Source organism: Panthera leo, chromosome B2, assembly GCF_018350215.1.
Source record: "Panthera leo isolate Ple1 chromosome B2, P.leo_Ple1_pat1.1, whole genome shotgun sequence".
NCBI lineage: Eukaryota > Metazoa > Chordata > Mammalia > Carnivora > Felidae > Panthera > Panthera leo.
In genome coordinates, this window is record NC_056683.1 from 39,657,640 (window position 1) to 39,684,056 (window position 26,417).

Here is a 26,417-nt window from a genome sequence, read left to right on the forward strand (position 1 = left end):
AGGCCCTGAGCACAGCCAGGACTAGAACCTTCTGCTCCAGATGGTAGGAGTGACTCTCCCAAGCCTTCTGTAGTTTCTCTCCAGTGGTGAGACTTAGCGTTCCAAATAATTCCAGCTCTCTGCCTTCCACACGAGGTAGGCTTGCACTTCCCTGCCCCCTTGAGGTTAAGTGTAGGCATGTACTTGCATTGATTAAGGAAATGTGAGCCGGGGTGACAAGTGTCACCATAAGAGTTACGTGGCTGGGCGCCTGGGTGGCCCAGTCCCTTGAGCATCCTGACTCTTGATTTGGGCTCAGGTCATGATCTCACGGTTAGTGGGACTGAGCCCCACGTTGGGCTCTGCGCTGACAGCGTGGAGCCTGCTTGGGATTCTCTCGCTCTCTGCCCCTCCCCCACGAGCATGCACGCGCTCGCGCGCTTTCTCTCTCTCTCTCTCTCCCTCTCAAAATAAACAAACTCTAAATGAGGGTCCCACAGAACAGAATCTCTAGCTGGTATTTGTTGCTTAAAGTTGCTGGGGATTGCTCCTTAGCCAGCGTTCCTTCCATTCTCATTCCTCCAACTCCGGAAGTATAAGTCCTGCCCCTCCCCCCCGGGGGCGGAGCCAGGCCCGAGGCAGGAGCCAGAGCTCCTCCAGAAGTCCAAGGGCAGGGGCCGGACCTGGATGCGGAGCAAGAGCTGCTTGTTGGTCATTTCCAGGCGCCGAGAGTGGGTCTCCAGCTCCCGGGACTTCTGTAGGTCCTTCTGCATCCTCCGGATGTAATCGACCGAGGCCTTGAGGATGGTGCCCTTGTTCCAGCGCACGTCCCTGCGGGCCAGGCAGAATCACACGTGCAGGCTCAGCGGGAGGAAGGAAAACCCCGCTTTGGTTCCAGAAGCCGATGCCGCAGGTCTCCCAACTTTGCCCACGGAACCCCAGATGCGCCCCGCCCCCATCTGTGGAGAAGGCCGTGCTCCCATCTGAACAGGACAGACCCTCGCGGGTGACTCTTGCCAGCGCCCACCCCGGTAATCCCAGGGAAGCAAGCAATGCCGAGCGGCCTCCTTCCCCAGGCCTTCCATTCTGGGCCGCCCAAACCCACGTCAGTTCTCGACTCTCTGGGCCCCTCCAAGCCAGTCCAAAAGCCCTCACCAAACGATGCCAGCATGACACCTCCTCCAGGAAGCCCCCACCCCTGCCTCACTTCTGGGATTTTGCTCCTCCGTCTGGAGCTGTCCTGATAAGGGAGGGATCTTTTTTTCCCAAATAGATGATAAGCTCCCAGAAGGGAGCAACCAAGGGATTCTGTTCCCAGCCCTTGCCCTGGGCAACCAGCTAGTCAGCCGCTGCTGCCCCGCCCCCAGCCCCTAGCGTCTCCCGCCACCCACCCCCCTCCCCTAGAAACTGCTCACAGGTCGTTGGCCTTGGGGATCAGCATTCCCAGCTCCTTGATGCGGTCATTGATGTTGAACCTCCGCCTCCTTTCAACTAAAGGTAACAAATCCCGGAGGGAGCAATTAGAAGGATGGGACCCCATGGGAGGAGAAGGGTCCGCCCGGCCCAAGGAGGGGTGACTTGGCCCTTCTGGGAAGTAATGGGTGAGGAAGGGAATGGGATCACTATGGGAAGGAGGGGCCCAGGTGCAGATGGATACAACCCAGGGGCTCTGCGAGGCAGCAAAGCCGGCCGGGGGTAGGAATCTCTGCCCACATGACCCAGAACACCTTCCCTGGCTTCCCATGTTGCACACCCTAAAGACAACAATACGATATGATAAACCCATTCACTCTGAAGTGCTGGGGATTTCATGACTGTCTCTTCTCCGGAGCCCCTCTCCCACCCCCATCTCCCAAAGAGGGCCAGTGGGAGGAAGGCAGGGCTGAACCCACCAGTCATCCCAGCGCAGATTTAAGGTCTTGTGTAGAACCCAGGCAGGTCAGAGTGGCTTTTTTTTTTTTTTAATTAATAAAAAAATTTTAATTAAAAATTATAAAGCCCCAATGAGAGCTTGGGTCCAGATGGCTTTTTGGGTAGCTCAGGTGAGAGTGAGGAGGAGGGAGGCAGGGAGCAGGAACCCAGGGGGTGGGGGTGAAGGGCGTGGGGGGCTCACTTAAGTTGTGATTGTCTTTCTTCTGCCGCTCCTTGGCCAGGGCCCGGCTCTCAGCATCTGGAGGCCAGGGAAAGGAGAGAGGAGCTGGGAGGGAGGGAGAAGGACAGGGAGGAGTAGGGAGCCAGGGCACAGGCAGGCAGGGAGGTGGTACCTGTAAGCTCTCGCTTCTGGGTCAGGTCAGCGGGGCAGGAGCTGCTGGTGACGCCCACCAGGGAGGCTGTGACCTGGGGGTCACCACTGTACACGTTCAGGTGGCTGCTAGACAGGGGCAACTGTGGGGTGAGGTGGGGAGAGGGACCCGGTGAGCAGTCCCCTCTCCACAGGGGCCCCTGCCCAGGGCCCATCATCCCAGGAACAGCCTTTCTTTCCCAGGGACGCCCAGGGGAGGCTGTACTGATGTTCCCCGGCCACGCTTTCAGCTCAAAGGGTCGGCAGCCAGCACCAGGATGTCAAAGCTCCACCCTGGGCCTCTTCACTGGGCAATTCTACTGGAAGTCTGTAGGGTTGGGAACTAAATAAGGTGTGGCCCCTGCCCTCCAGGAGCCACCAGCCTAGTGGCTAGAATCCTTGCAGAGTGATCAGACCAGGTAACAGCCCTAAGGGCCGACAGGGGAGGGGATGAAGTCGTCCCAGGCATTTGGAAGCCCAGGGGAGGAGCACCTAATCTGTTTTGGAGTTTCTGGAAAGTTTCTGGAGGGCATGGAACTTGAATTGAGTCCTGAGCAAAGAAGTGAGGAAGGGCTGGACTGGCAGGGGGATGGCTGAGCAAAGACGCGGGGCTGGACAGACAGAGCTGGGGTGGGGGGTGGGGGGGGGCAGCCACAAGTAGAAGCTTGAGCTGCAAGAGTAGACAGCATGATGTGGGCAAGGCAGGAGATACACCCTGGAGTTCTAGATTCGACTTGCAAAGACCCTGGCATATTGCAATGGGCAGCCAGTAGGGGGATAAACAGAGGCCTGGCAGGGACAGACTTGAGTTCTGGAATGATCACCCCAGCTCCTGCCACAGGAACACACAGAGCAAATCACAGGTCCAGAACCCTAAGTGGGCACACAGGTGCCCTACCAGATACCCGGCCTAAAGGGACCGAACACTTGTGCAGTCTGGCTTTCTCTCTCTCCCCAGCCTTCCCTGCTCTGCTGGCAGTAGGTTTCAGACCCAACTGGCCCTGACCAGTTCCTGCTAAGCCACTGGGCAATGTCACCAGGGCAGTGGGGATTAAGGACTGACTCTGACTTCCCACTGAAAGATTTGGGGGCTTCCCCTCAGTGTCCTAAGCTGGGGCCAGGATCAGGGTCATAGGGTCAGGCCCAAGGAGCAGGAGGAAGCAGCTGAGGTTCAGGACCTTCCCAAAAGGGGTGGGGACACCCACAATTCCACCTGTTCCGTGTAAACGTGTCACCCTGTGCGGAGCTAGCCCCCGATTTCCTGCCTTATCTCATTTTCCCACAATCCTGTGGGTAGACGGCATCACCCCCATTTTGCTGCTGAGAAAACTGGCGTTCAGAACAGTTAAGGGACTTCCCAAGGTCACAGCCAAAGCCAGAAGCTAGGCCTCTTGATTCTAAGGCTGGCTCCTTCCCATCTGCTTCTTCACCCCTGTCCAGGAGGCCCAGAGAGCATTCACACTCCAGGAGGCTGCTGGAGGGAGGGGACAAAGCCAGCCCCCTATCACTTGTCCCGTGGAGTGAGGGACACAGGCCTGTGCCCGCTGGGCCCTAGGCTTTGCAGAAGAGGGACATCCCAGATCCCAAAGGAACTCATCAGCTCAGGGCCACACTGCTCCCCTCCAGGAATGCTTTCCCTGCTCTGCTGAGGCCCGGCACCAGTCCCTCCTGCCCCCTCCCCTAACCCCACCCAGGAAGCCTTCCCAACTGCCCAGACACCACTCCCCACTGAAGCCCGCCTCATGCACACAGGCTAGACACATCTCTCTGGATTCATAATTCTGCTCAGCCTTGGGCTCCGGTCACGTGATTTGATGGAGGCGACTGTCATCTGCAGCAAGATGGCTCTGCCTGGGACCGGGGGTGGGGGGGAGCCCTGTCTCTAGTTCTCCCCAGGCTCAGAGCCACTGTAGAACCTCTACCTTCTCCCTCTGACACACCCACCCCACCCTGGCCAGCAGTACCGTGTTGGGCATCTGAGTTTCAGGATTGATGAAGCCCAGGACGTCATCCAGACACATAATGTTGTCGATGACATCAAACTGAAAGAGAAAAGTCCGTCTGGGGAGGGCCCACTGGGAGAAAGGCACAGGGAAGGGGCACCGGGACAGCCACTGATCTGAAGGGACCTTGGAGCCCACCTCACTCAACTGGCTCATCTTGGGTGGAGTGAAGGAAAAAGGTTCAGAGGATGAGTTGTCCAGGTCCCACAGGCCTCAAGGCCAAGGCCAGGGCTCTTCCCAAAGAGCCAAGTTGCCCCAGGGAGATTGCTTTATATACCCTCTGTCTGGACATGGCTTTGCAGGTGTGCTGGGCTTTCCAGTAGGAGGGTCCTGTTTCTCTCTAGTCAAGCTTTCAAAAGTAGGGGCGAGGCTTTTCCTATGAGACTAGGGCTCCCTGAGGTCAGGACTATGTCTCCCCCTCAGACTGAGGCTCCCTCAGGACAGGGCTGTGTCTCCCCCCTCAGATTGGGGCTCCCTGAGGGCAGAACTGTATCTCCCCCGCTCACACTCGGGTCCCTGAGGCAGGGCTGTGTCTCCCCCACTCAGACTGGGGTCCCTGAGAGAGCAGGACCTCCCCCTTGGACTGGGAGGGACCCTGACAGCAGAACCTTGCCCTTGCCATTAGACCAGGAGTCCCACAGCATAGCACCTGGCACCAGCTCTGCTCATGGCAGCCCCTGGCCAGCTTCTCACTCACCTCCCTCTCGGGGTTGGAGCCAATGTGCAACATGGCCATGGGGCTGTTGGGAGCACTGTTGCCAGCTGAGGAGGACATCACGTGTCCGGCCCGCACCCCCGGGGAGGCAGCCGGCAGGGGCTTCGGGGAGCCCTGGGCGGGGCTGATGTGGGCGGCGAACTTGTTCCCGTAGGTCTCGGACAGGTACTCCCGCACCTTCTGGTCCCGGGACTGCTGCAGGTGGTAGGAGGTAGGGTTCTCCAGGTAGGACTGCACCTGGGAGGGGGGAGAAGGCAAGGGTTCTAGGGCTCCTAGAAGCAGGGTGGGAGGGGACAGGCCCCACCTCGGGACACGCCCTACCTTCAGGACCTCCCCAGGCACAGGTGGCGGAGACTGGAAGTGGACGGGGGTGTTGATGGCCGGGGTGGGCGGCCCACCCAGCTGCTGCTGCTGCTGCTGCTGTTGCTGCTGCTGCTGCATGTAATGCATGACGGCCTGCTGCTGCATGCGCTCCCGCTGTTCCTCCTGCTGTACCTGCTCCCGCATGAGCTGCATCCGCAGCCCGATGCGCGACGCCATGGCGGCCACTGGCACTGGCTCCCTGTGGGCAGGGGGAGGGGGGCAAGTCTGTGAAGCACACGTCCTCTTCGGAGCCCCGGGTCTTGGGGAACTGGGGAGGCCAGGTGGAGGGGGTCACACCCACTGTACAGGAGCAGACACCGAGGCCCAGAAAGGAGAAAGGATTTGCCGAAGGCCACCAAGCAGGAGAGTGACGGGGCCGAGACTTGAACCCAAGTGTCCTGGTTCCTGGGCCAGAAATGGAGACCCTCTTTTCTTTGTTCATTGCAGCTGGTCGACCCCAAAAGGTTGGAGCCGACCTTGACTCCTCTCTTTCTATCACACCGCATCCTGGCAGATCTGACCTCCACCTGCCTGCCCCATGTGGGCCCAGCCTGGACCTTGCCTTATCTGGCTTCCTCAAAAGAGCCTCCCAATGTTCAGATACCCTCCTTTCTTGCCCCACAACATTCTACTTGCAACTCAGGAATCAGGGGGATCCTGTTCAACCTAAGTCAGATCTTGTCCCTCCGTCTGCTCAGAACTGTCCATGGCTCCCACTTCACTCGGAGTAAAAGCTGAAGTTCCACCCTAAAAGGCTCTCTGTGATCTGTCCGCACATCATGGGCCCCTCTGACCCCATCTTCCCCTACTTTCTCACTTGTTCCGCCTGATCCAGCCACACCCGCCAGCCTCAAACACCTCACGCTCCCACCCCTGGGCCTTTGCACTGGGATGCCCCTCGGTCTGGGATGCCCCTCCCCCAGACACCACTCATTCCTTCACCTCCTCCAAGGCCCGAATGTGACCTTACAGAGACCTTCCGTGACTAACCTGTTTGAAACTGCCAAATTCCTCCCTCCCTCCCCCCTCCATTCCCTATGCCCCTTCCTTCTTTGTGTTACTCCATAACACTTATCATCATCTTAAATATTATGCATTTTTGCTTGGTTCTTTCATTCAATGTCTATCTCTCACTAGGAATGCAAACTCCCCTGAGGGCAGGCATTTTGTCTGTCTTGTTCACTGCTCTGCCTTCAGCCTTTAGCCCAGGGCCTGGAACACGTAGATGTTCCACCAACCGCACAGGGAATGATTACTATTTATGAAGCAGGCACTGGCAGTGCGGCGACAAGCTAGCTGTAGTCCCTGAGCTCAGGGAGTCTACGGTCCAGTGAATGTTATAACCCGGGGCCTGCAAGAGTCCAGGGAGGGCTTCCTCCACCTAGCATGTCGGCCCTGGTCGTTGACGGGTCACAGTAGGATGGGGTGCTAAGGCCCCCAGGCCTGGTGAGGAAGCAGGGAGGAAAAGACAGAGTGAGTCCTGTAGCTGGGCCCATTCTGTCCCTAGCTCACCGAGGGACCCTGGCACCTCCCTTCTCTCAGCCTCTGTCTCCCTGTGCACAAAATGAAAAGGTTGGGCCAAATGATTTCTAAGCCCCCCTGCCCCACTAAAACACTCCCTGAAAGGTGCAAAGCCCCCAGGGATCCCCAACTCCATAAAGGTTCTGGCGGAGGGTCCCATCTCCAGGGTCTTTGCAAGAGGCAGTATGACTTCCTCTGGTTGAGCAAGCATGAGCAAACAGGGCAGACGCGAGCTTAAATCCCAGCTTTGCCACTTCGCTGTGTGACCTTAGGCAAGTCACTTAACCTCTCTGAGCTTCTGCGTCCTCATCTGTGAACGGTTTCTACTTCAGAAGATTGAGGGGCATGTTAAATGAAGATAATGTGTCTTGCACAGTGCGTGGCATTTGGTAGGCAGAGTGGGTGAGTGAAGAATAATCACACGAGGCTGGCAGGGTCAGCTGTAGTGTAGACCAGAGGCCAGAGCTGCACCCCAGGATCCTGAGAATGAGACCCAGAGCTCTGAGAGGGGAGGGTAGCAAAAGAAAGCAGCATAGCCTAATGCCAGACATGAACTCAGTCAGCATTAGTGGAAGGTACTGGCAAATATTCAGCGAAAATCACTGGATCATGGACATAATAATAATTTGCATCTATTTGAGCATTTCCTGGGCGCTGGGCACTGTTCCAAGCACTTTAACCTCAAACAGCCCCATGAGGCAGCCTTGGTCATTATTCTCCTTTTACGGATAAGGAGAAGCTAGAGGCCCAGGGAAGTTACGTGTCTGACAGAGACAGAGATGGGACCCCAACCAATTTGGCTCCCCAGCCCGTGTGGGCAGGGGTCGGGGATGGGCGGGGGCGGAGGGGACTGCTGTGTCTGTGCAGAGCTGGGAAGCAGCCTGGCCCCCGTTGCACGTCTGGTTGGCCCAGGGCCAGGAATGGAGCCCACCAAGCCACATGACCCCCAACTCAGGGCTCCCTCTACCACCATGGATGTTTCCTTGCAGAGTGGGTCCACGCCATCCGCCTCAGAGCTCTGCCTACTCAGGGACCCTTACTCACCTTCCTTCCTCCCTTCTCTGCCCCACCCCCGCCACCTGGCCAGGAATTAGCAAAGGGGCTGCCTTAGCCCCAAGCGTCTCTCCAGCTCCCAACAGGACCGTCCCCAAGGAGAAAAGAGCAGTCACCACCACCACCACCCCCCCCCGCCACTCCCCCCTTTCTCTGTCCTGCAGCGGGGATACAGCTGCTGCCTCCACCCCTTTCCCGTGCTCCTAAAGAGTGGTAGCCTGTCTTCCCCATCACCAACTCCCCACCCCACCCCCCACCCCACCACACCCCCACCCACCCCCCACCCCCCGCACTGCAGCCCTGCAGACCTCCCGGGCTCTGACCCCAGCCCGGCCCGCTGCCTGCAGCTGCACGCCCTGCACCCCTGCATGCTCACCCACGCAGCACTGGGGAGCCTGCCCCTCGGGAACAATCCGACTTCAGTTGGTCCCTGCTGGGGGGCGGGGGGAGCGGCACGGGGCCTGGCAGTGCCAGCCGGCACGGGGAGGACTGGGGGAGAACGAGCCCCTTGTTGCTCCGACAAAGGGCTGGGTGCCCGTCCCAGGCTGGGCCAGAGCTGGCTCTGCTACAGGAGAACCTGGGGTAAGTCCGGCTCGGCCTCTCACTGGCTGCGCCAGCCTCAGTCTGCTCATTTGTGAAATGGAGGCAGGAAGAGCCTCCTGGGAGGGGGATGTCGGAGAATGGTGACCCGCGAGGCATCTGGGCGGTGAAAGGTGCTTGTAGCCTTAGCCTGTCCACTGTCCTCTGACAGAGGGTGGCTCGAAGACCGGCAGAGTGAGCCTTCCCCTTCCCCCACCCCCGCTGTCAAAGCTGTCACCCCAGTCACAGGGCTGCTTCCTCCCTCTGTGTCCCAGCCTCCTCCCCTGACCCTGCCTGGGTCACTCTGACTCTGAGCCTGGCCTGGGTGGGACTTGAGGGGATCTGAGGGCAGACAGAGGTGGCCCATATAGCCCCTGGGCATGCTAACCACTCCCTGCCCAGCCCTCAAGCACACCTGCTCACTCTCAAAGCCATTCATAAGCAACCCCCACCCCGCGCCGGTGCCCGGTCTGGCCGGGAAGAACCGGGAGTAGGGACACAGGAGAACCAAAAATGACCCCCGAACCCTCCCCACCATTTGACCTCCAGATCCACCAGGCCTGGGAAGGGGTCCACCATTCATGCATTCGGTAACACCAGGGGCCTGGAGTGCCTGCTGTCTGCAGACACCAGGGCTACGTGCTTCCCTGAAGAATCTTCTCCCCTGCCCCCACCCCCGAGTAACACCCTCCTCCTGAGGGGACCAGGGGGGTCTAATGCCCCAGAGAACTCCTGCCTCTCCCCAGTCCTATAGAAAATGTGGCAGGGACTGAAGTTTTAGCCAAGACAATGAGAGCCTCCCCTCTCTGCGCCCTCAGAACCCACGGGCTTTCCCCACCACCCCCCTCCCGCTGTTCACCCAGAACCTCCCACGTAACTACCCCTGCCCTAAGCTGAGTCTGGGTCCCAGCTTAGTGTGACCAAAATGAGCTTCCCCGTACAACAGATGCGGCTGAAGCAACCCCCATCCACCCGCTGTGCCCATACTGGCTGGGTGACTGGGAAAGCCACTTAACCTCTCTGTGCCTTGGTTTTCTCCTCAGCCAAATGAAGCCCATAAGGGCACCTGCCACTTGGGTTATTGTGAGGATTCAGGGAGACACCGTGGGTGCGTGGAACTCCCTAGCATGCCCTTAGGCATCCGATAACGGACAGGCGCTGGGCTCCCCCTCAAAGGCCGTGCATGTCTCTGGTCAGGGCGGGGCTGGTTTCATGTAAGCCTATGTGGGGGCCTCCCTCATCAGCCATTTACACCTTAGTATGAACAAGTTCAGAACCTTTCCTGAGGGAAAGGGGACGGGGGAGGGCAGAGACAGGGAAAAATCATGAGGGATAGGCAAGGAGACAGAGGATCCCAGCACAGGAGAGCCTCAGATAGAAAGAAGATCTCAGGGGCGCCTGGGTGGTTCAGTGGGTTGAGTGTCAGACTCTTGGTTTCAGCTCAGGTCATGAGACAGAGCCCCACATCAGGCTCTGCGCTGACAGTGTGGAGCCTGCTTGGGATTTTCTCTCTCCCCCTCTCTCTCTCTCTCTCTCTGTCCCTCCCCAGCTCATGCTCTCTCTCTCACTCTCAATGAATAAATAAATAAACAAACTTAAAAAAAAAAGATCTCAAAGATAGAGCATTGAATTGAAAAAGGAAACCTCAGAATTAAATGCACAGCCTGAGCCCGTTTAGACAGGACGTAGGTAAACATACAAAACAGATTCGAGAAGGATCAGAAGGTTTCTTGAATGCCTGCCCTGGGTCAGGAATGGTCTATGTGCTTTCGCAGGTCAACTCATCCATTCTTCACAACAACCCTATGAGGTACCTACTATCATTGCCCCCCAGCTTCCAGGGAGGAAACCGAGGCACAGAGAGGTGAAATCACTTGCCCAAGGTTACACAGCTGTTAAGCAGCACGATGGACACAACCCAGGCTGCCTGGTTCACAACCACTCTTGAACTTCTATTCTGGGCTCCCCCAATACCCCCCCCCCCAAATGTTCAGAGCAGTCACCTTTGGGGTAGGGAGTAGTAAACAGGGATTTTTTTTCTAGTCTCTCATTCTTACTTTTTTTGTTGTTTTTACATTTATTTATTTTTGAGAGACAGAGAGAGACAGCGTGAGCAGGGGAGGGGCAGAGAGAGGGAGATACAGAATCAGAAGAAGGCTCCAGGCTGTCAGCATAGAGCCCTATGCGGGGCTCGAACCCACGAACCGTTTGATCATGACCTGAGCCGAAGTCAGACGCTTAACCAACTGAGCCACCCAGGTGCCCCACTCTCATTCTTACTTTTGAAGCGCTTAAGTCTTACAGTGTGGCTGTGTGCTACTTGTGTGATTCTTTTACTACAAGGGGCAAAGAAAGCAGGCAGCTTCCAGCGTTTGTGAGGAGCCCGACCTGCTTCCAGTCACATGCAAAGGTACAGTTCCCTCGGTGCCACCCAGAGCCTGGCCTGAGCCCTGCCCTCCTCAATGCGATGGTTGTTAGGCCAGCCGAGAACCCTGGGTGAGGACGCCAAGTGGCCACCAGTGGGTCAGAAGTCACATGCCAGTTGGAGCTGAAGGGCCAGGACCCGGGGTCCAGCTCACTTCCCATTACAGCCCCAGACATGCGCCTTCAGAGTGAGCGTGATCACGCAGCACCCCTCAGATTGCTCTTCGCTGAGCCGGGACCCCTCTGTTAATTGTGGGGCCTGACCTTCCCTGGGGATTTTTCTGCCTTCCAGCCAATCCTTGAAACCTTGGAACAGGAAGGGGCCCCCGGGGGGCTCGGTTGGCTGAGCATCCTACTTCGGCTCTGGTCATGATCTCACGGTTTGTGAGTTCGAGCCTCACGTCGGACTCACTGCTGTCAGCCCAGAGCCCGCTTCGGATCCTTTGTCCCTCTCTCTCTCTCTGCCCCTCCCCTGCTCACACTCTCTCTCTCAAAAATAAATAAAAAAACATTAAATGATAAATAAAAATAAAGCTTGGAGCAGGAAGCAGAAAGCATACACCCCATGACTCAGCAACGTCATTCCGAAGCGAATGCCCAACAGAAAAGCATCCATGTGTTCACCGGAGGACACGCGCTAGAACGTTCTCAGCAGCACTACCGGAAAACCCCAGATGTCCATCAGCAGGGAAATGGAGAAGGGAGCTGCGGTACATCACCACTGGAATGCTACTTGGGAATGACGGTGAGCCCACTCTTGCTACACACGGCACGGACACCTCTTGCAGACAATGTTAAACAAAAGGAGCCACAAAAATGCGCACGGCACCTTCAATGTCTATGAAGTTCAAATGCAGGCAAGACACATCTCCTGTGTCAGGATACCAGATGGTCAAATAAATTCCGTGGTATTCTTCCTGGTGGATTGTTTTGTTTACAGTGAGTAACATGGGGATATGTCAGGTGACAAAAAGTAGGATGCAAAGTTGTATATAAAATTTGATCCGGGGGCGCCTGGGTGGCTCAGTCAGTTGAGCGCCTGACTTCAGCTCAGGTCATGATCTCACAGTTCACAAGTTCAAGCCCCACGTCAGGCTCCCTGCTGTCAGCACAGACCCTGCTTCAGATCCTCTGTCCCCCCTCTCTCTGCCCCTCCCCTGCTTACTCTCTCTCTCTCTGTCTCAAAATAAATAAACATTTTTTAAAAATCTGATCATCACCATGTACAAATATGCGTAGAAAAACCTCTGGGGAGGAAACATATAAGTATCATGGACTTCTTTTGATGATGCAGTCATGAGTGATTTTCTATTTACTTTCTGGAATGTTATTCTTTTTCTATAATGAACACATATGTGTTTCTAATCAGGAAAAAATATTTTACACTAATAATTAGAAATACGCCTATGGTGTACTTACTATAGACGATGTGCGTTCGAAGCACCTTTCATTTCATTATCACAATTACTTCATGACCTGAGTACCAGTATTCTCCCACCCCCCACCCCTCCCCACTTTACAGATGAGGAAACAGACACAGAGAGGTTGTGTTACTTGCCAAAGGTCACAGAGCTAATGAGTGGGGAGGCTGGACCCTGGGGTTTTAAGTTAGGCCCCTCTGTCCTGGACTTGGGGGTAGGAGTTACCACATTTTATTTTAGGGATTCCCACTGAAGAAGTCCCCTACAATCAAAGGGTTTCACTAGCTGATCTCTTTTGCCCAGCCCAGGGGCTATAGGGTGTCCGGGACGATGGAATGGTCTGGAATCCCCAAACACGAGCAGAGAAAACTCTGCCCTTCCTCAAAGGGCAGAGATAATTTCCTGTATTCCCAGAAAAACACATGTCTGGTGGCTGAAACAACAAAGAATGGGAGCCCAAAGGCCGGGATGCCTGTTTAAGCCATTTATTACTTTCTGTGCCTCTGTGGTCGGAAGAAGCTTTCTTCTGATCCAGGCTGTTACAAACCAGCAGTTGTGCGGGAGCTGCCCCGTGGAGTTGGAGGGAAATCAAACCAACCACTAAAGGAAGGCCTCCTGAGCAGGTGCTGAGGCTCCCGGAGGCAGGGGGAAGGACCCCGTGACCTCTTGCGTAACCTTTCAGCCTTGGGAAGGGAAGAGAGGGGAAGATTCCAGGCCCCAGGTTTGTTTTGTCTTCTCTGAGCTCCCTCTGGCAGAGGCAGTGGCAAAGGAAGGCCTGATGAATGAGGATGTGCACCACGATCCCCGTGCCTTGGGCCGTGGCCATTGGAAATTACCAAGGGGGTCACGGGTCCCTGCAGGGCCTGGGGGTCATCAACTGGCCTGGACTCAAAGAGAACTAGGGGTGGGCGGATGTCATAAGATTCCCAGGAGCCGGCAGTCCTGCCCGCAAGATGCTGTGAGAACTTGGCATCAGAAGGCGTGGATGTGAGTTTCCGCCTCGGGCCTGACTCGGTGTCTCAGCCTAGCCTCAGTCTTCCCATCAATCAAGTGGGGCTTACCAGCCGGAGCCACCTCTCCCAGAACAGTTGGGATCTAAGTTGGGATGCTGGGTATAGAAACCTCTGGCAAGGGCAGAGGAGACATGGGCAGGGGAGAGATGTCACCACTTTGTCACTGTTCACTGTCCCTTTGTCCATGCCTGTCTAGGGCATCCCTGAACTGTCTTCTCTTACTGCTCCTCTTAAGTTTCTTTTGAGAAAAGGGACACATACACACACACACACACACACACACAACATATCAAGACCCCTATGGGACTAGGGCGGGAAGGCCTTGGGCCAGCTTTTATAAGATTTTCTTTTCCAAAGCTTGTATATCACATAATTCACCGCAGTGCTATGGGAGAGACAGGTGGGTAATAATGATCCTAATTCCAGGTTTTAAGAGACCAGGAGCGGATAGAGCACTTAGCACGGTGCCCAGCACACTGGAGATACTTCATAATTCAGGTGGTTTGTCTGAATCTGGACCAGTGGTTCTCTACATGTCATGAAAGGCCAAAGTGGGGCCCTCCTGCTTCCTCCAGTACTGAAAAAGAGAAAATGGAAACCACACTCACCGTGGGTAAGTGTCCACTGTTTGATCAGAAGGTATCTGGTACCAGGAGCAAGAATGAGGTTGGTGGTCCACGCTTTTAACATTTTTATTTTAAGGTTTTGGCCTTTTCCCCTTTATTGAGATGTCCTTTATCCCAGCAAAATGCACAGGTTTAAAGTGTAAGGCTTGATGCATTTTTACAAGTGTGTATGTCTGTGTAATCACCATCTAGACCAAAATGGAGAACGTTGTCATCACCCGGGAAAGCTCCCTCCAGGACCCTCCCCTAGAGGGAACGTCTGGTCTCACCTCCATCCCCTGGCTTGAGTGCCCACCCCCCCCCCCCCCCCCCGCCTTGGACAGACATAAAGACTATTATGTAGGATGTGGTTCTCCCTGTCTCTCATGCAACATAATCACTCTGCCAAGTGCCAAGCCTCGGCACAGGCTGGCCAGTCCTCTGTTTGTGATCAGTAAAGACGGGGAACAAACAGTGGAGGAAACTAAAGCTCCAAAAGGGTGGTCTGCACGGAGCACCTGAGTGGCGGCACAGTCAAACTCAAACCCAGGATGTACTTGACTCTGGCATGCAGAGAGCCTGCCTCTAGGGAACCCACCGCAGGAGGCTGCAGGGCTGGTGGGGGGAGGGGGGAATAGGGACTTGTTTTTAAATCTCTGAATAGGGGCAGGAGGCGGGGAGGAGGGAAAGGAAGGAGAGGGGAGATGAAGGGCAGCCACAGCTCCTGGCCTGCTCAGTGGCCGCCCGTGCCTGCAGCTCGGGCCCATCAGCCCCACGTCCCAGAGCACATCCCACAGGAAAGGGTGGGAGCTGGTGCCTCCTGGCTGGCCCGCCTGTTGGCCCGGGGCAAGGCACGGCAGTTGTGCAGCAAATGGAGAGCCTTCAAAGGCGATCCCAGACCAGAGAGGCGCCAATCTTGTCCCAAAGGCACCAGCTGGACCCTGGCATGAAGCCTGCCCCAGGAAGACTGCCACTGAGGGACGTGTAACTGGGAAGCATGGAGAGAAGAAACTAGAAAGGTCCTAGTCTGCCCTTGTGTTATGCACAGATACAGCCCAGCCACACATGGAGACCCTCTGTCTGCCTGTCTCTCTCTCTCTCTCTCTCTCTCTCTCTCACACACACACACACACACACACACATGCACACACACATGGTCATATCCCTCACCCCGCCCCCTCAGTGAGCAGCTGTCTCTCTCCTCTCTTTCCCTGGCTCCCCTGTCCCCATCTCGTCTGGCAGACACTTGGTCCACTTGAGCATCCTGCCTGTGGCTACACTGCTTTGTTCTCCAATTGTTTCCTGGCCACCTACCAGTCTCCGCAGGTACAAAGAAGCTTCCAGAGAAATCAGCTTTCTTTTTTTTTTCCTTTTTTTTTTGTTTATTTTAAGTGTATTTATTTTGAGAGAGACAGAGACAGCGCAGGTGGGGGAGGGGCACAGAGAGAGAGAGGAAGAGAGAATCCCAAGCAGGCTCCGTGCTGTTCAGTGCAGAGCCCGACGTAGGGCTCAAACCCACAAAACCACGAGATCATGACCTAAGCCGAAACCAAGAGTCTGACACTTAACCAACTGAGACACACATGCACACCAAATGTTTATTTATTTTTGAGAGAGAGAAAGAGAAAGAGAGAGCGAGCGCACACAAGTGGGGGAGGGGCAGAGAGAGAGGGAGAGAGAGGATCTGAATCAGGCTCAGGCTGTTAGCAAAGAACGCAGTGAACCTCAAGACCATGACCTGAGCCCAAGTCAGACGCTTAACTGAGTGAGCCACACAGGTGCACCCCAGAAGTCAGCGTTCTTCTGAACCTCTACCCCATCCCACCCATCGGAATTCCCAGAACGAGACTCAGGGCCCCAGAATGCTGCTTGCCCAGTGACCCAAGGCATGCTCAATTATCACCTGTTCTCTCACTCAGCAAACACTCCTGAGTCCCTACTCTGGACCAGGCACTGAGCTAAGCATGTGACCCACATCAGATTATTTGTCCCTCACAAACATCTCACAGGACAAATAGCATCTCTGGCAGATAAGAAAACCAAGACTCAGAAAGGTTAAGTGACTTGTCCGAGATCACATAGAGAGAACACAGTGAGGTAGGCATGCAAGCCTGGGTCTCTCTGAGGTGCATGACCACCACCAGTTTTTTTCCTGGGGAAGAAACCAGGGGCCAATAGCGAAGGTCCACATAGGTGGATTATTGTCCCCCTAAACTCCCAGCACTGCCCCATGCCCCCGCCCGCAGTTACCCTCAGTGAATCTTACAAAGTGTTCCCAGAGAGGCCTGCACACCCCTCCCAGAAGCCCCCAAATGCAGGCCAGACCCCATCCGCCTGCAGAAAACTCTCTTTGCTCAATAGCTAAGACTGATCCACTCCCAGGGGCTCAAGAGACTAAGGTGAGAGATCTGGATCTCACAGAGGCAGTTACCATGGGCCATGAGGGGGCAATGGGGGGAGGGGGAGAGTATATCAAGCTGACTGGAGAGAAACACGATTACATGGACAGAGGTCTGGCCTGGACTGCAGCAGGGGCAGGAGGGGCCCCCCAGATCCAAAGGGGGCCAAAAGTCCAGGGCACGGACTCAAGATTGGGACGCCAAGGGTCCCAAGCCCCTGACCTCCCCTGCCCACGCTAGCCAGCCCACCCCCCTCTCCCTGTTGAAGGAAGACCAGCTGACCTTCTGTTGGGTGCTAGGTCAGCCCTCAGCAAGGAAGATGAGACCTGACAGTTTTGACGCCTGGGAATGAGTCTCTTCCAAAAGGGCTCCTTCAGCCCTGAACCAAAGCGTCCGACGCTTCCCAAGGGCACAGTGGGATTAGAAGATCTGCATTTGGCTGTCCCACGGCCCAGCTGTGAGCTCAGGCGGGTCCTGCACCTCGCTGGGCCTTGGACCCTGGCTGATACCATGAGAGGGCAGGACGGGATCCCTGGCAGGCCCCTTCCTGCTCTGTCCGGGCACCCTGAGGCTCCGGGCAGCGTGGACACAGCCAAGGCCAAGTGCCCACGGAGCCAGCCTGCAGGGCCGGGAGCGGGAGAGCCAGGTACCGCGCTCCTCACTCTCACTCCCACTGCTGCCGCACACACGTGAACTCCCTCTCCAGGCCTGTGGCAGCCTTGGGGGTCCGGCCTCTGCTTTTCTTTCTGCTCAGGAGACAGCAGTCCCACCCACCCGCACACCCTAGCGCTCTGCCCTCAACGCAGGCAAGGAAGGCTCTGTGACTCCGGGTGGGAGAGGATGCAGGCAGGGGGCAGCGTGCGGGCAGCACACGGAGTGGCTCCCGCCTCCCATCCGACTCCAAACCCCTGCCCTCCCTGCCCTAGGCCCGGGTCCACGGCACGCCCGACCCGCCAGCTCTGGCTCCGGCCCCTGCTCCTGGGGGGGCTTTCTCTGCATCCTTGCCGCCCCAGCCCCACCCCAGCCTCTCCAGTGCCCCGTGGCTTGGCTTGTATGCCACAAACGAACCACCGTTCGGCTTCCTCTTCGAGAGCTGAATCGGCCTCTGATTACTTTGGAAACAATCTCTTTGTAACTGAAGTGTCCAGTAAGACAGTGGCAGAGGGGACAGGAAAGGAAAGAAGGAAGGAAAACACCTGAGTGTGGCCACGGCGTGAATGTACAGAGAGGGTGGCCTCTAGTCTCCCAGGTACAAAGCAACGGGAGTTCATTATTATCTGTACTGAGTGCTTCCTATGCACCAGGCACTGTTCTGAGTTGAAATATATTTCTGATTTAATCCTCAAAGCAAGCCCACCCACCTGTGAGGAAGTAGCAATATAGCCCCCATTTTAGAGAGAGAGCAACTGAGGCACAGAGAGGCTGACCATCTGCCTGAGGTCACACAGCTGGTAGGGGTCTAGAAGTCTGCACACCCAGCCTCTGGCCCAGGCTCGTGAGTGCATGGACCATGGCAGTGTGCTAGATGCCCGTTTGAGGAGTCTGTCTGGGAAGGGCCTGAGGAGGCAGGTGATGGCAAACCCATTCGTGGAGGGGGGCCCTGGAGTAGGCAGGTGAGACAGGATGCCAGCCTCACTCAGCTTTTGTTCCCCCAGAACTATCCCCCATTCAGTCCCTGCCTGGCTTTGCCACTCACCAGCCGTGTGACCCGGGACAGGAACTTAATCTCCCAGAGCCTCAGTTTCCCCATCTGTAACACCGGATGGTGATAATGCCACCTCCCTCAGAGGAGGTGAAGGAGGGATCAAGGAGCTCAAGTGTGTGATGCTCCTGGCACCTAGGGGGTGGCCCATGAGTGTGTTAGTTCCCCAGCTAGGTGAGCAGTGCCAATCTGGCTGGAGTTTAGATGGGACAGGGCCTTATTAGGCCTCACCACTCAAAGCAGAACCCCCAGGCATCACCTCCCCTGGGAGCTGGTTAGAAATGCAGGCTCTCTCAGGCCAGCCCGGACTCACTGAATCAGAATCTGCTTCTTCACATAGCATTCTAGGAGATCTGATGGGGGAAGTCATTTGCAGCCTCCTGGGGGCTTGGTCACCTGGTTCCAAGTATAAAAGTGGGTGATGGGTGGAGACAGTGAGGAGGTGCAGGCCCCTGGCGGGAAGACATACTTGCAGGGACAGCAGGGCTCTCTTGAGCCCCACGGTGACCCTGAGCGCACAGCCCTGATTCTCGGGGCCAGGAGCCAAGGTGGAGGCAGGATCACAGGGCTCTGGGCTCTGGGCTGGCTGTGCATTTAACTCATTGCTGTGTGTTGTATAGAAGGCAGGGGGCGTGCCGAAGCCCCTGCAGGTGGCCTAGGAGACCTTACTGCCTTAGCCTTGCTCTCACCTGCCTAAGCCCCAAATCCATCTGAGCAACGAGAAGCTTGAGTCCTGCTCTCTTAAGGTTGACCAGGACCCACATCCCTGTCAACTGCAGTAATTGGTTACCTGCAATGTGCCTGCTGACCACCCCCCACCCCCCGCCCAAGCATGAAATCTACCACCCCAGGTTGCTGGGTGAAGCTCAGACCTCAGGGTCCCCCCCAGAGGCAGCAACACACAGGGGAGGCCATGCCCATCTCTGACGCACACACTCTCATAGGGCAACCGCAAAGCCCACCCTCTGTCCCGCCACACAGCTTCAGGTGGGGGCGGGACCCCTGTCCACCCTGCCCACAGATGGGTGATGGCTCTCACCTCTACACCTCCACGTTCAGTTCAGAAACACACACCCTACTGACCTCTTTCGCCACCGCAGACTGGACTGCCAGGGGCCCCCAGGCTCATGCGGGCTCCAAAGAAAGCCTAAAACGTGGGGCCAGAACCTCAAGCAGGCCTAGGATGCCCAAGAAAGACCCATAGATTAGGGGGATGAGTTGGGGCTGCTGCAGGGTATGTGATGTCATGGGTTCTGGAAAGGCCCTTGGCCCCAAAATATCTCCACTCTGGGTCCGGAAATCCCTCCCAACACTCTAAGAGTCCCTGCTGGGAGAGGCTGTCCCCTGAAGGCCTTGTAGCTCACAGCTCCAGAGAGGGAGAGGCAACAGACAGTTGGCTTGAGGGTGGTGAAAGATGGGCAGGGGAGGGTGCGTGCGGACAGACCATCATCTCGCCAGGGTGTCCTGATCAAGGGCGCTGAGCTCCAGCCAGGAGGGGGCACTCTGTCCCCCAATACCAGAAGGCTGGCTTCCTAGAAGCCAGCACCTCTTGGCCGGGAAGGGGGTCCAGCAAGGGAAGGGACATTAAGCACCCCCACCCCACATGCCAGGGGAAGTCAAGTCCCAACCCAACTGTCCCCTCGAGGAAGGCAAAGTGCTAGTGACCAGGAGGGGGCGGAAGCCCTGAGAGAAGCGAGGTGGGGGACAGGAGGGGAATTAACCAGCTTCCAAAATAGCACGGCTGGTTCTGCCTCGCTTCACCCTGTGCAATGTCTGGCAGCTTCTGCTTTCGGTCTGACTCACACCCGGTGGAGGCAGGACAGGGCGGCCGGTGGCGCAGACAGAGGCCGCGGGACAGCCACAGACCTTCCTCGGCTCACTACAGGCACCTACCCCGCTGGCCCTCCTCCCCTGCCCGTGCCCCAGGCTGGGCTTCTGGGGACATGAGTGGGGCACAAAACCAGGTGTTCCCTCGCCTGGGTCCTGTCCCACCCCTTGCCCACCCCAGGGCCTCCCCGGTGCTGGCAGCCGCCCCAGACCCCAAACTCAGCTTCACCTCTGTCCTGCCCGGGGACACTCCAGTTGGCCCCTCCACCCCTCCTCCAACTGGAAGATGCCCTGCCAGCCAGCCTCGCCCCCCACAAGTGAAATGTCCTCAGTGGCGACTCCACCGTGACTACCTACGGAGGAGTAAGCCTCGTGCCCCTGCCCCGTCCCTGCCACACACGCAGGTATGGGAGGGACACCCCAGTCTCACTCTCCAGATTCGCACAGCAGCTTGCCTAACTTTTGTTTCTGTCCTCAAATGCAAGAAGCACCCTGCCGTCAGCGGGGCAGAGAGAGAGGAACCAAGTGCCCTGGATTTTGTGCATGTCGGGATGGGGGAGGGGCACATCCCTCCTCTCTCCCCCTTTCGTGATCTCCCAACCACCGCGTCCTGTGCCTCCCCAGCTTCCCTCCTGGGGAGGTGAGACGCCTCAGACCTCTGCCCTGGACCAAAGTCGCTTAAGCTCCAACCCGAGCCACCCATCGAAAGCCTCATCATAAAGTCCACCTCTGGGGCCCACGCCAACGGCGTCTGTCCTCCCGGCCCTCACACCAGTGCACCAGCCCCAAGAGCGCAGCCACCTTTCTCTGCAAGCGGGGCAGGTGCATGACAGACGAGGAGAGAATGTCAAAGGTCGTGAGGTTGGCCATCACAGGCGGACGAACTCCTGCGGCCCACCCTGACACCTGCGCCCCGACCAAACCTGGACGGAAAGGCGGAGGGTGGCGGCTGGAGAGAGAGGTCAAGGAGCCGAGGCTCTGGCAGGCCCACCTGCCGCCCGGCGCCCCACCAGGCCCAGCACCTGCCCCATGCTCGCCTCCTGCCCTCCCCCCTCCACCACCCCCAAGCCTTACCTACGCACCACTTCCCTCTCTTAACTCTTCCCATGCCCTCAGCCCCATAAGGCTTCGGACTGCTGTGCGAATCTGCACGGTGGGAGCAGGAGTCAGCAGGGAGGAGGCCCCTCTCCAGGAAGCAGGCGCCGGGCAGAGCCCTCACCAGGGACACAGAAGGATGCCCTTGAATAAAATGCCCCCCCTCCCATTGCCCCGCAAATTGCATCCTGTTCCTCATAGAGACACAGAGGGAGGGCACCAGAAGACAACCACGTGGCAGCCATGGGGCCAGTGGCCCCAGGAGGGGAAGAGGCAGGGGCATTGAGAGAAAGGAAAAGGAAGTCAGAGAAACCACTACAATCACAGTCTCAGGATGCTGGGGCTGGGAGGGGACTCAAAGGTGGCTCCAGGCTCCGTGCCACCCAGCACATCCGTCCCGCCCTCTGGGAGCAGATGGAGCCCAGAGAAGTGCACTTGCCTCGGACGGGGCCTGGAAATGGCTGCTGGTGTCTGACCTACGGGAAGGACCTCGTGTGTGCTGGGTCCCTTTCCTCTGCTGTGAGTGCCTGGAGGGATCCTAACAGCTTCCTCTGCCACACAGTAGGAGCTCCTTAAGTATCTGTTGAACACAACGAAGGTGGCCCTGGCGACTGGCTCCAGGGGGCAGGGTCTTCCCCGGGGCAGCTGAGAGTGGCAGCTTCGTGGGCCTGGAGAGAAGGGCGCTGGGGACACAGGGCTCGACAAGAGGCATACTCCAAGGGACTCCCAGGCCTGGGTTCGGTGGGTGCTGCTGAGGCCATCAGGGCTCCGGCCACACCCCCTGCCAGCTGCTGGCACCCGCTTCCATGTCAGAGCCAGCATCCCGTCTTCCCCCAGCAGCTCTTAGCCAGAGACCTTGCAGGGCTAGTGAAGAGACACCCATTCCCTCACCCCACTTCGTCCTGGGGTTCTACAGGGGCCCCCAGTGAGCCCGAGACTCAGATGTCACAGCAGTCACCTGCTCCCAAACACACATTTTCTTGGCTTCCTTCCCTTCCCTGTCTATCCAACCCCACCTATTCTACCCCACTGCGGGCTCTTCCTGGGGTCACCTCCCAAGTAAACTACCTGTACCCACATCCTTGTCTCAGCCAGTGGGCCCTGAGGAGGAGGTTAGGACCTGTAACAGAGCAGCTAACTTGAAAGCTTAGAAAGAAAGGCCAGTAAAAGGGCCAGCCTAAGAGCCCAGCCACTGGGGGAGACTGGGTGCAGTGGCCAACTGTGCACCTAGAACTTTCCCGCCTGTTAGGGGTAAGACCTCCCTCGGAAGCAGAGTTGGCAAGATGGAGCGAAGAAACAAGGATGCACCAGCGTCTGGCACATTCTATGACAAAGAAGCATCCATTCCAGGGGTGGTCGTGCCAACACGTGGTTACTGGTGGCAAATGCCAAGAGGGCTCGGGGCCCCGCATTGCCCCCCAACCCTGGGATGGACCAAAGATGGAGCTAGAGAACTCCAGCATTCCAGAACCTCGGCAGGCCCATTCATTCGATAGCACAGCTGTGATGTTCCATGCTAAGAACTATGCACTGGGGATGCCCGGGGAGGGGGGGGGGGCGCTTTGATACCACACTAAGAGCTTGTCTTTCCAGGCACGGAGAGCTGAACGTTCCAGATGTGTCCCTTACTGTCTGTGCAGCGTTCAGCAACTCACTTCACTTCACGGGGCCTTGGCGTCCTCATGTGCAAAATGCTGAGAATGCCCGTCTTGGAGAATTTCTGTAAGGATTAAATGTAAAACACCTAACACAGGTGCTCAGTAAACATCTGATGAACGGGCGGCTATGCATGCATGAGAGCACGGACAAGGTGCATGGGGATATAACGGATGCGTGTGTACGTGTATAGGTAGATGGATGCAGGGGAGGAAACAATAGTTGTCTGCAGTCTGATTCCCATCTGGGTCCATATCCTCTCTGCCAAACTTAACAACAAGAAAACGAAGGCCCACCACTCTCTGATTTATCGGCTAGAGAAATCTGTATCTCCGTGTATCAGGTTGACAAATTACAAGTAAGATCCTCCTGACGAGCCACACTGTGGGACCCAGTCGTTTTCTGAAGGGTGTAGAGAGCCATGTCAGAACAGGGAACATCCTCCGGAGACGTTCTCCATCGCGCCAGTACCCTGTGTGGTCCCGCCAGGCCCATATCCCATTCCTCAAAGGCTCAACTCCACCCAAGCCCTAGCCCAGGGAAGGGGGGGGTCGGGAGCTGGGGAGAGGGAGAGGAGGCCAGACAAAGCAGGGCAGGGGAACAGGCCAAGACGGTGGAGCAGAGGACGCCAAGAACGTGTGGGACGTGTGGGAGGGGGTGAGCAGGAATCAGAGAGAAGGGGCTGATGAGCAGAGAGAAGGGTTTATTGTCTTTGGAGGAACAGAGAAAGGAAACAGCCCTGAGAGAACAAGGGAGTGGACACAAAATGGGCTGACCAACAAAGAAAAGTCATCGGCTGCGATCACCCCCAATGGCACCCCGCTGTCCTCCAGAGTCCAAACTCCCTACCAGGCCTGGAGGCATCCAGGATGCCCTTCCACCACGAGCTCTGGGCTCAGCTGAGGAGGCCTCCTCGCTCCCTCTCCTCCGCCCCATCCCCCTTCCTTCTGCAGAATGTCCAAACATCGCTCATCTCTGGAAGCCCTTGGACGTGTCCACCCCTGTGGCCTCGGACGGAGCTGTATTGGCTGGTTGGTGGGAGCGGCATAAACAGAGAAAGCTGAGCCCCAGCAGAGTGGGGAGGGAGACAAGGCTCCGGGGCAGGGGGTGAGGGGGCAGTGGAAAAGGGAGCTTCCAGTTTCTCTCTTCCCCACCTGTCCCCACGGCCCAGCCATGGCGTTACACAATCTTGTGGTCACTGCAGAATGCCCTGTCCATTTTTAAGAGGGCTGAGGTGGCACTGAAGGAGGGGACCAGGCCGCATGCCCAGGACGACAGGGGACAAGGAGGGTGGGCCAAGGGAAGGGAGGAGCTTCAGCTCTGCCCAGCCCCAGGAGTCGGGGCTCGTGGGGTAGAAGTAGAGCTCCAGAGAGTGAGAAATGGGACAGACCCCATAAGAGTGGTATCTGGGCACCGTCCATCTTGCCCTGAGGGACATGGGCAGAAGCGGGACCCCCCTCGCAGCCCAGAGCCAGGCTGCCCCTCTGCAAGCTGCCCACAGCCTCAGAGGTCCCTTCAGGCTGGGAAACCTGAGGAGATGGGGCAGCTCAGGACGGACTCTCAGAATAGAAGCGGCTGGACGCCTTGGCAGCCCGCCTCCAGGGGCATCTAGATTGGGGAAGGGGGCCTTCCCCACCAGTCTGTGGAGCAGAGGAAAAGAGTGTGAGGCTCCAGGCCCCAGCCCTCGCCACGTCTCACCTCTACATTCCTGGGCCCTCCCAAGAAGCACAGGAGATACACGATGCAGGTGGAGCAGGGAAACTGAGGCACAGAGCTGTCTTCTAGATCTGGAGACCTGCTCTGCCCACTCAGCCACCTACATCATCCTTGAAAATTAACTACCACGCTTCTCCCAAGCACATGGGGTTCCAGACCGTACTGCTCCTGGGCCCCCTTCCACCCTGGGAACATACACTTTCCAGAAGCGGCCTGACACAGTCCCCAAAGTTGGGCTGTGAAAAGAAGAAGGCAGGCCTGCCTTTTCTTAAACCCCGAGCTGGAAGCGAGTTCCAACTCTGGCCCCGAGGCCGCCTGGGCTCAGCCCTGAGCTCCACCGCTTGGTAGCTGTGTGACCTTGGGGAAGTCACCTTGCCCCTCAATGCCACGGTCTCCTCATATGAATGGGGGATAACGCTCCCTGCTCCTGTACCTCACACTTGGTGAGAAAAGCAAATGTATTCATTTGGCTCCTCAAGGGGCCGAATGGTCCCGGCCCCTCCACTCAGGACACACCCACCACCCCGATCACTAGGCCTCCTTTCCTCCCCACCAGGGGCCCAGTGGCTCGGGCCCTGGCAGGGGGTGCCGAGGAACTGAGGAGCCACTGCTATTGATAGAGCTGGTGCCAGGCCCATGGCGGGCACAGAGCCCAGGCATACAATGGGGCTGTGTGTACACCCAGCATTACCCTGGAGCAGAGCTGGGCAGGCCGGCATCTGGGGTCAGGCCAGGAATTCATTTCCCTGGAGAGGGCCTCCCCATCCCTCCCAGGCGGCACAGCCCCGCTGGGGGCTGCGTAGGAAGGCAGGCACCACCCACGCCCACAGTGAGCCCAGGCAGTGGAATGGGGTCGTGCACAGTGCCGGGCACTGGGGAACAGGGACTCCTGGATCCAGCTGCCCCACTGGGCTGCTCACTCAGGAGGCATCTGGGACCCATTATGTATCTGGGGGCTGTGACCTCCCCTGTGGGCAAAGGGAAGGTAGTCTGAGGGGCCAGGAGAAGGTGCAAGAAAAATCTGCTGCGACCTCTCCCCAGACAGGGGGCCTCAATCCCAACACCACACCACCCCACGTCCCCGCCACCAGCTTGCTGGGGCCCTGGGCTCAGCACCAAGGCCCCGGGTGCCCCAGGGGAGAGAAGCCGGGCTCACTCCCCAGGGGCATGAGTCACCAGCAGGGCTGCAGCTGGGATGGCAGAGCCGGTGGGCAGGTGGGGCCTCTCCCCTCCCCTCCCTGGCAGGTCTTCTCAAGCTGGAAAACCACTGGGCTGGTAACGGGGTAATGACCACAGCATCCCGGCCTGGGCCTCTGCAGGCTACTTCCTCCGGCTTAGGGGATTACGTAGTGCCAGGAATCGAGGCCTAGATGCCCTCCTGGTCCCCACACCGACTCCTATAGCTGCGGGTATGGACCAACTCCCGAAAACCCCCTGAGAGGGGTGTCAGACTGCAGATCAAGGCAGTCCCTTATCCCTGAGGCAGGAGGAGGGGGAACAGGGGCCTCTGGCAGGCAGGTGGGGGAAAGGAAGGAAGCCAGGCCACCCCATACCTCAGATTGTGGCCAAAAGGCAGAGACGGAAGGGCTCCTTTGCATGAAATCACTTTCCATTCTTCTCAGAGCCCTGGCGGCTCCCGGCAACAGGAGATAACTGCCCTTGCTCCCTCACTGCCACCGTTCACACCACCCCCTCACACCCAGGCAGAACAACACAAATATGTGCTCTGTGGGCAGCCGCCCACACTCCCAGAAGGTCACACACAAAGGTCACGGTGGCAGCTGCAGCCCAGAGGACACAGTCAGATGCCCACCCTTCCTCTCACACCCACAGGCCGAGCCCCAGTTCCAGCACATCATCTCCTGGGGGCCCCATCCAGAGACCTGCAGCACCCCAACCTTCACTTCAGGAGAACTTGAGGGGGCTCCTTCCTGGGGAGGGGAAGAGGACCCCCCCACCCTCCAGCCAGGCCCACGTCACGGAGCTGTGTGCGGGCGTGCGTGTGTGTGGATGCGTGTGTGGATGCGTGTGACCTGCCCTGACAACCGAGGCTGAGAGCCAGAAG

General features: G+C 57.5%; 1 protein-coding gene across 4 annotated transcripts in view; it reads right to left on the minus strand.

Annotated features, from left to right (window-relative positions):
- TFEB (transcription factor EB) overlaps positions 1-26,417 on the minus strand; it is a 54,369-nt gene that overhangs the window by 1,646 nt on the left and 26,306 nt on the right. For 3 of the 4 annotated variants that reach the window (XM_042938722.1, XM_042938720.1, XM_042938723.1), the window contains exons 2-8: positions 5,300-5,540; positions 4,961-5,215; positions 4,225-4,302; positions 2,244-2,364; positions 2,093-2,149; positions 1,395-1,470; positions 663-810 (exon numbers count right to left, since the gene is read on the minus strand). In XM_042938722.1, the coding sequence (XP_042794656.1) occupies positions 663-810; positions 1,395-1,470; positions 2,093-2,149; positions 2,244-2,364; positions 4,225-4,302; positions 4,961-5,215; positions 5,300-5,518 (954 nt within the window). In that variant the 5' untranslated portion in view covers positions 5,519-5,540. Of the gene's footprint in view, positions 1-662; positions 811-1,394; positions 1,471-2,092; positions 2,150-2,243; positions 2,365-4,224; positions 4,303-4,960; positions 5,216-5,299; positions 5,541-20,959; positions 22,521-26,417 lie in introns of those variants that run through there. The other variant, XM_042938721.1, reaches the window with a different exon arrangement.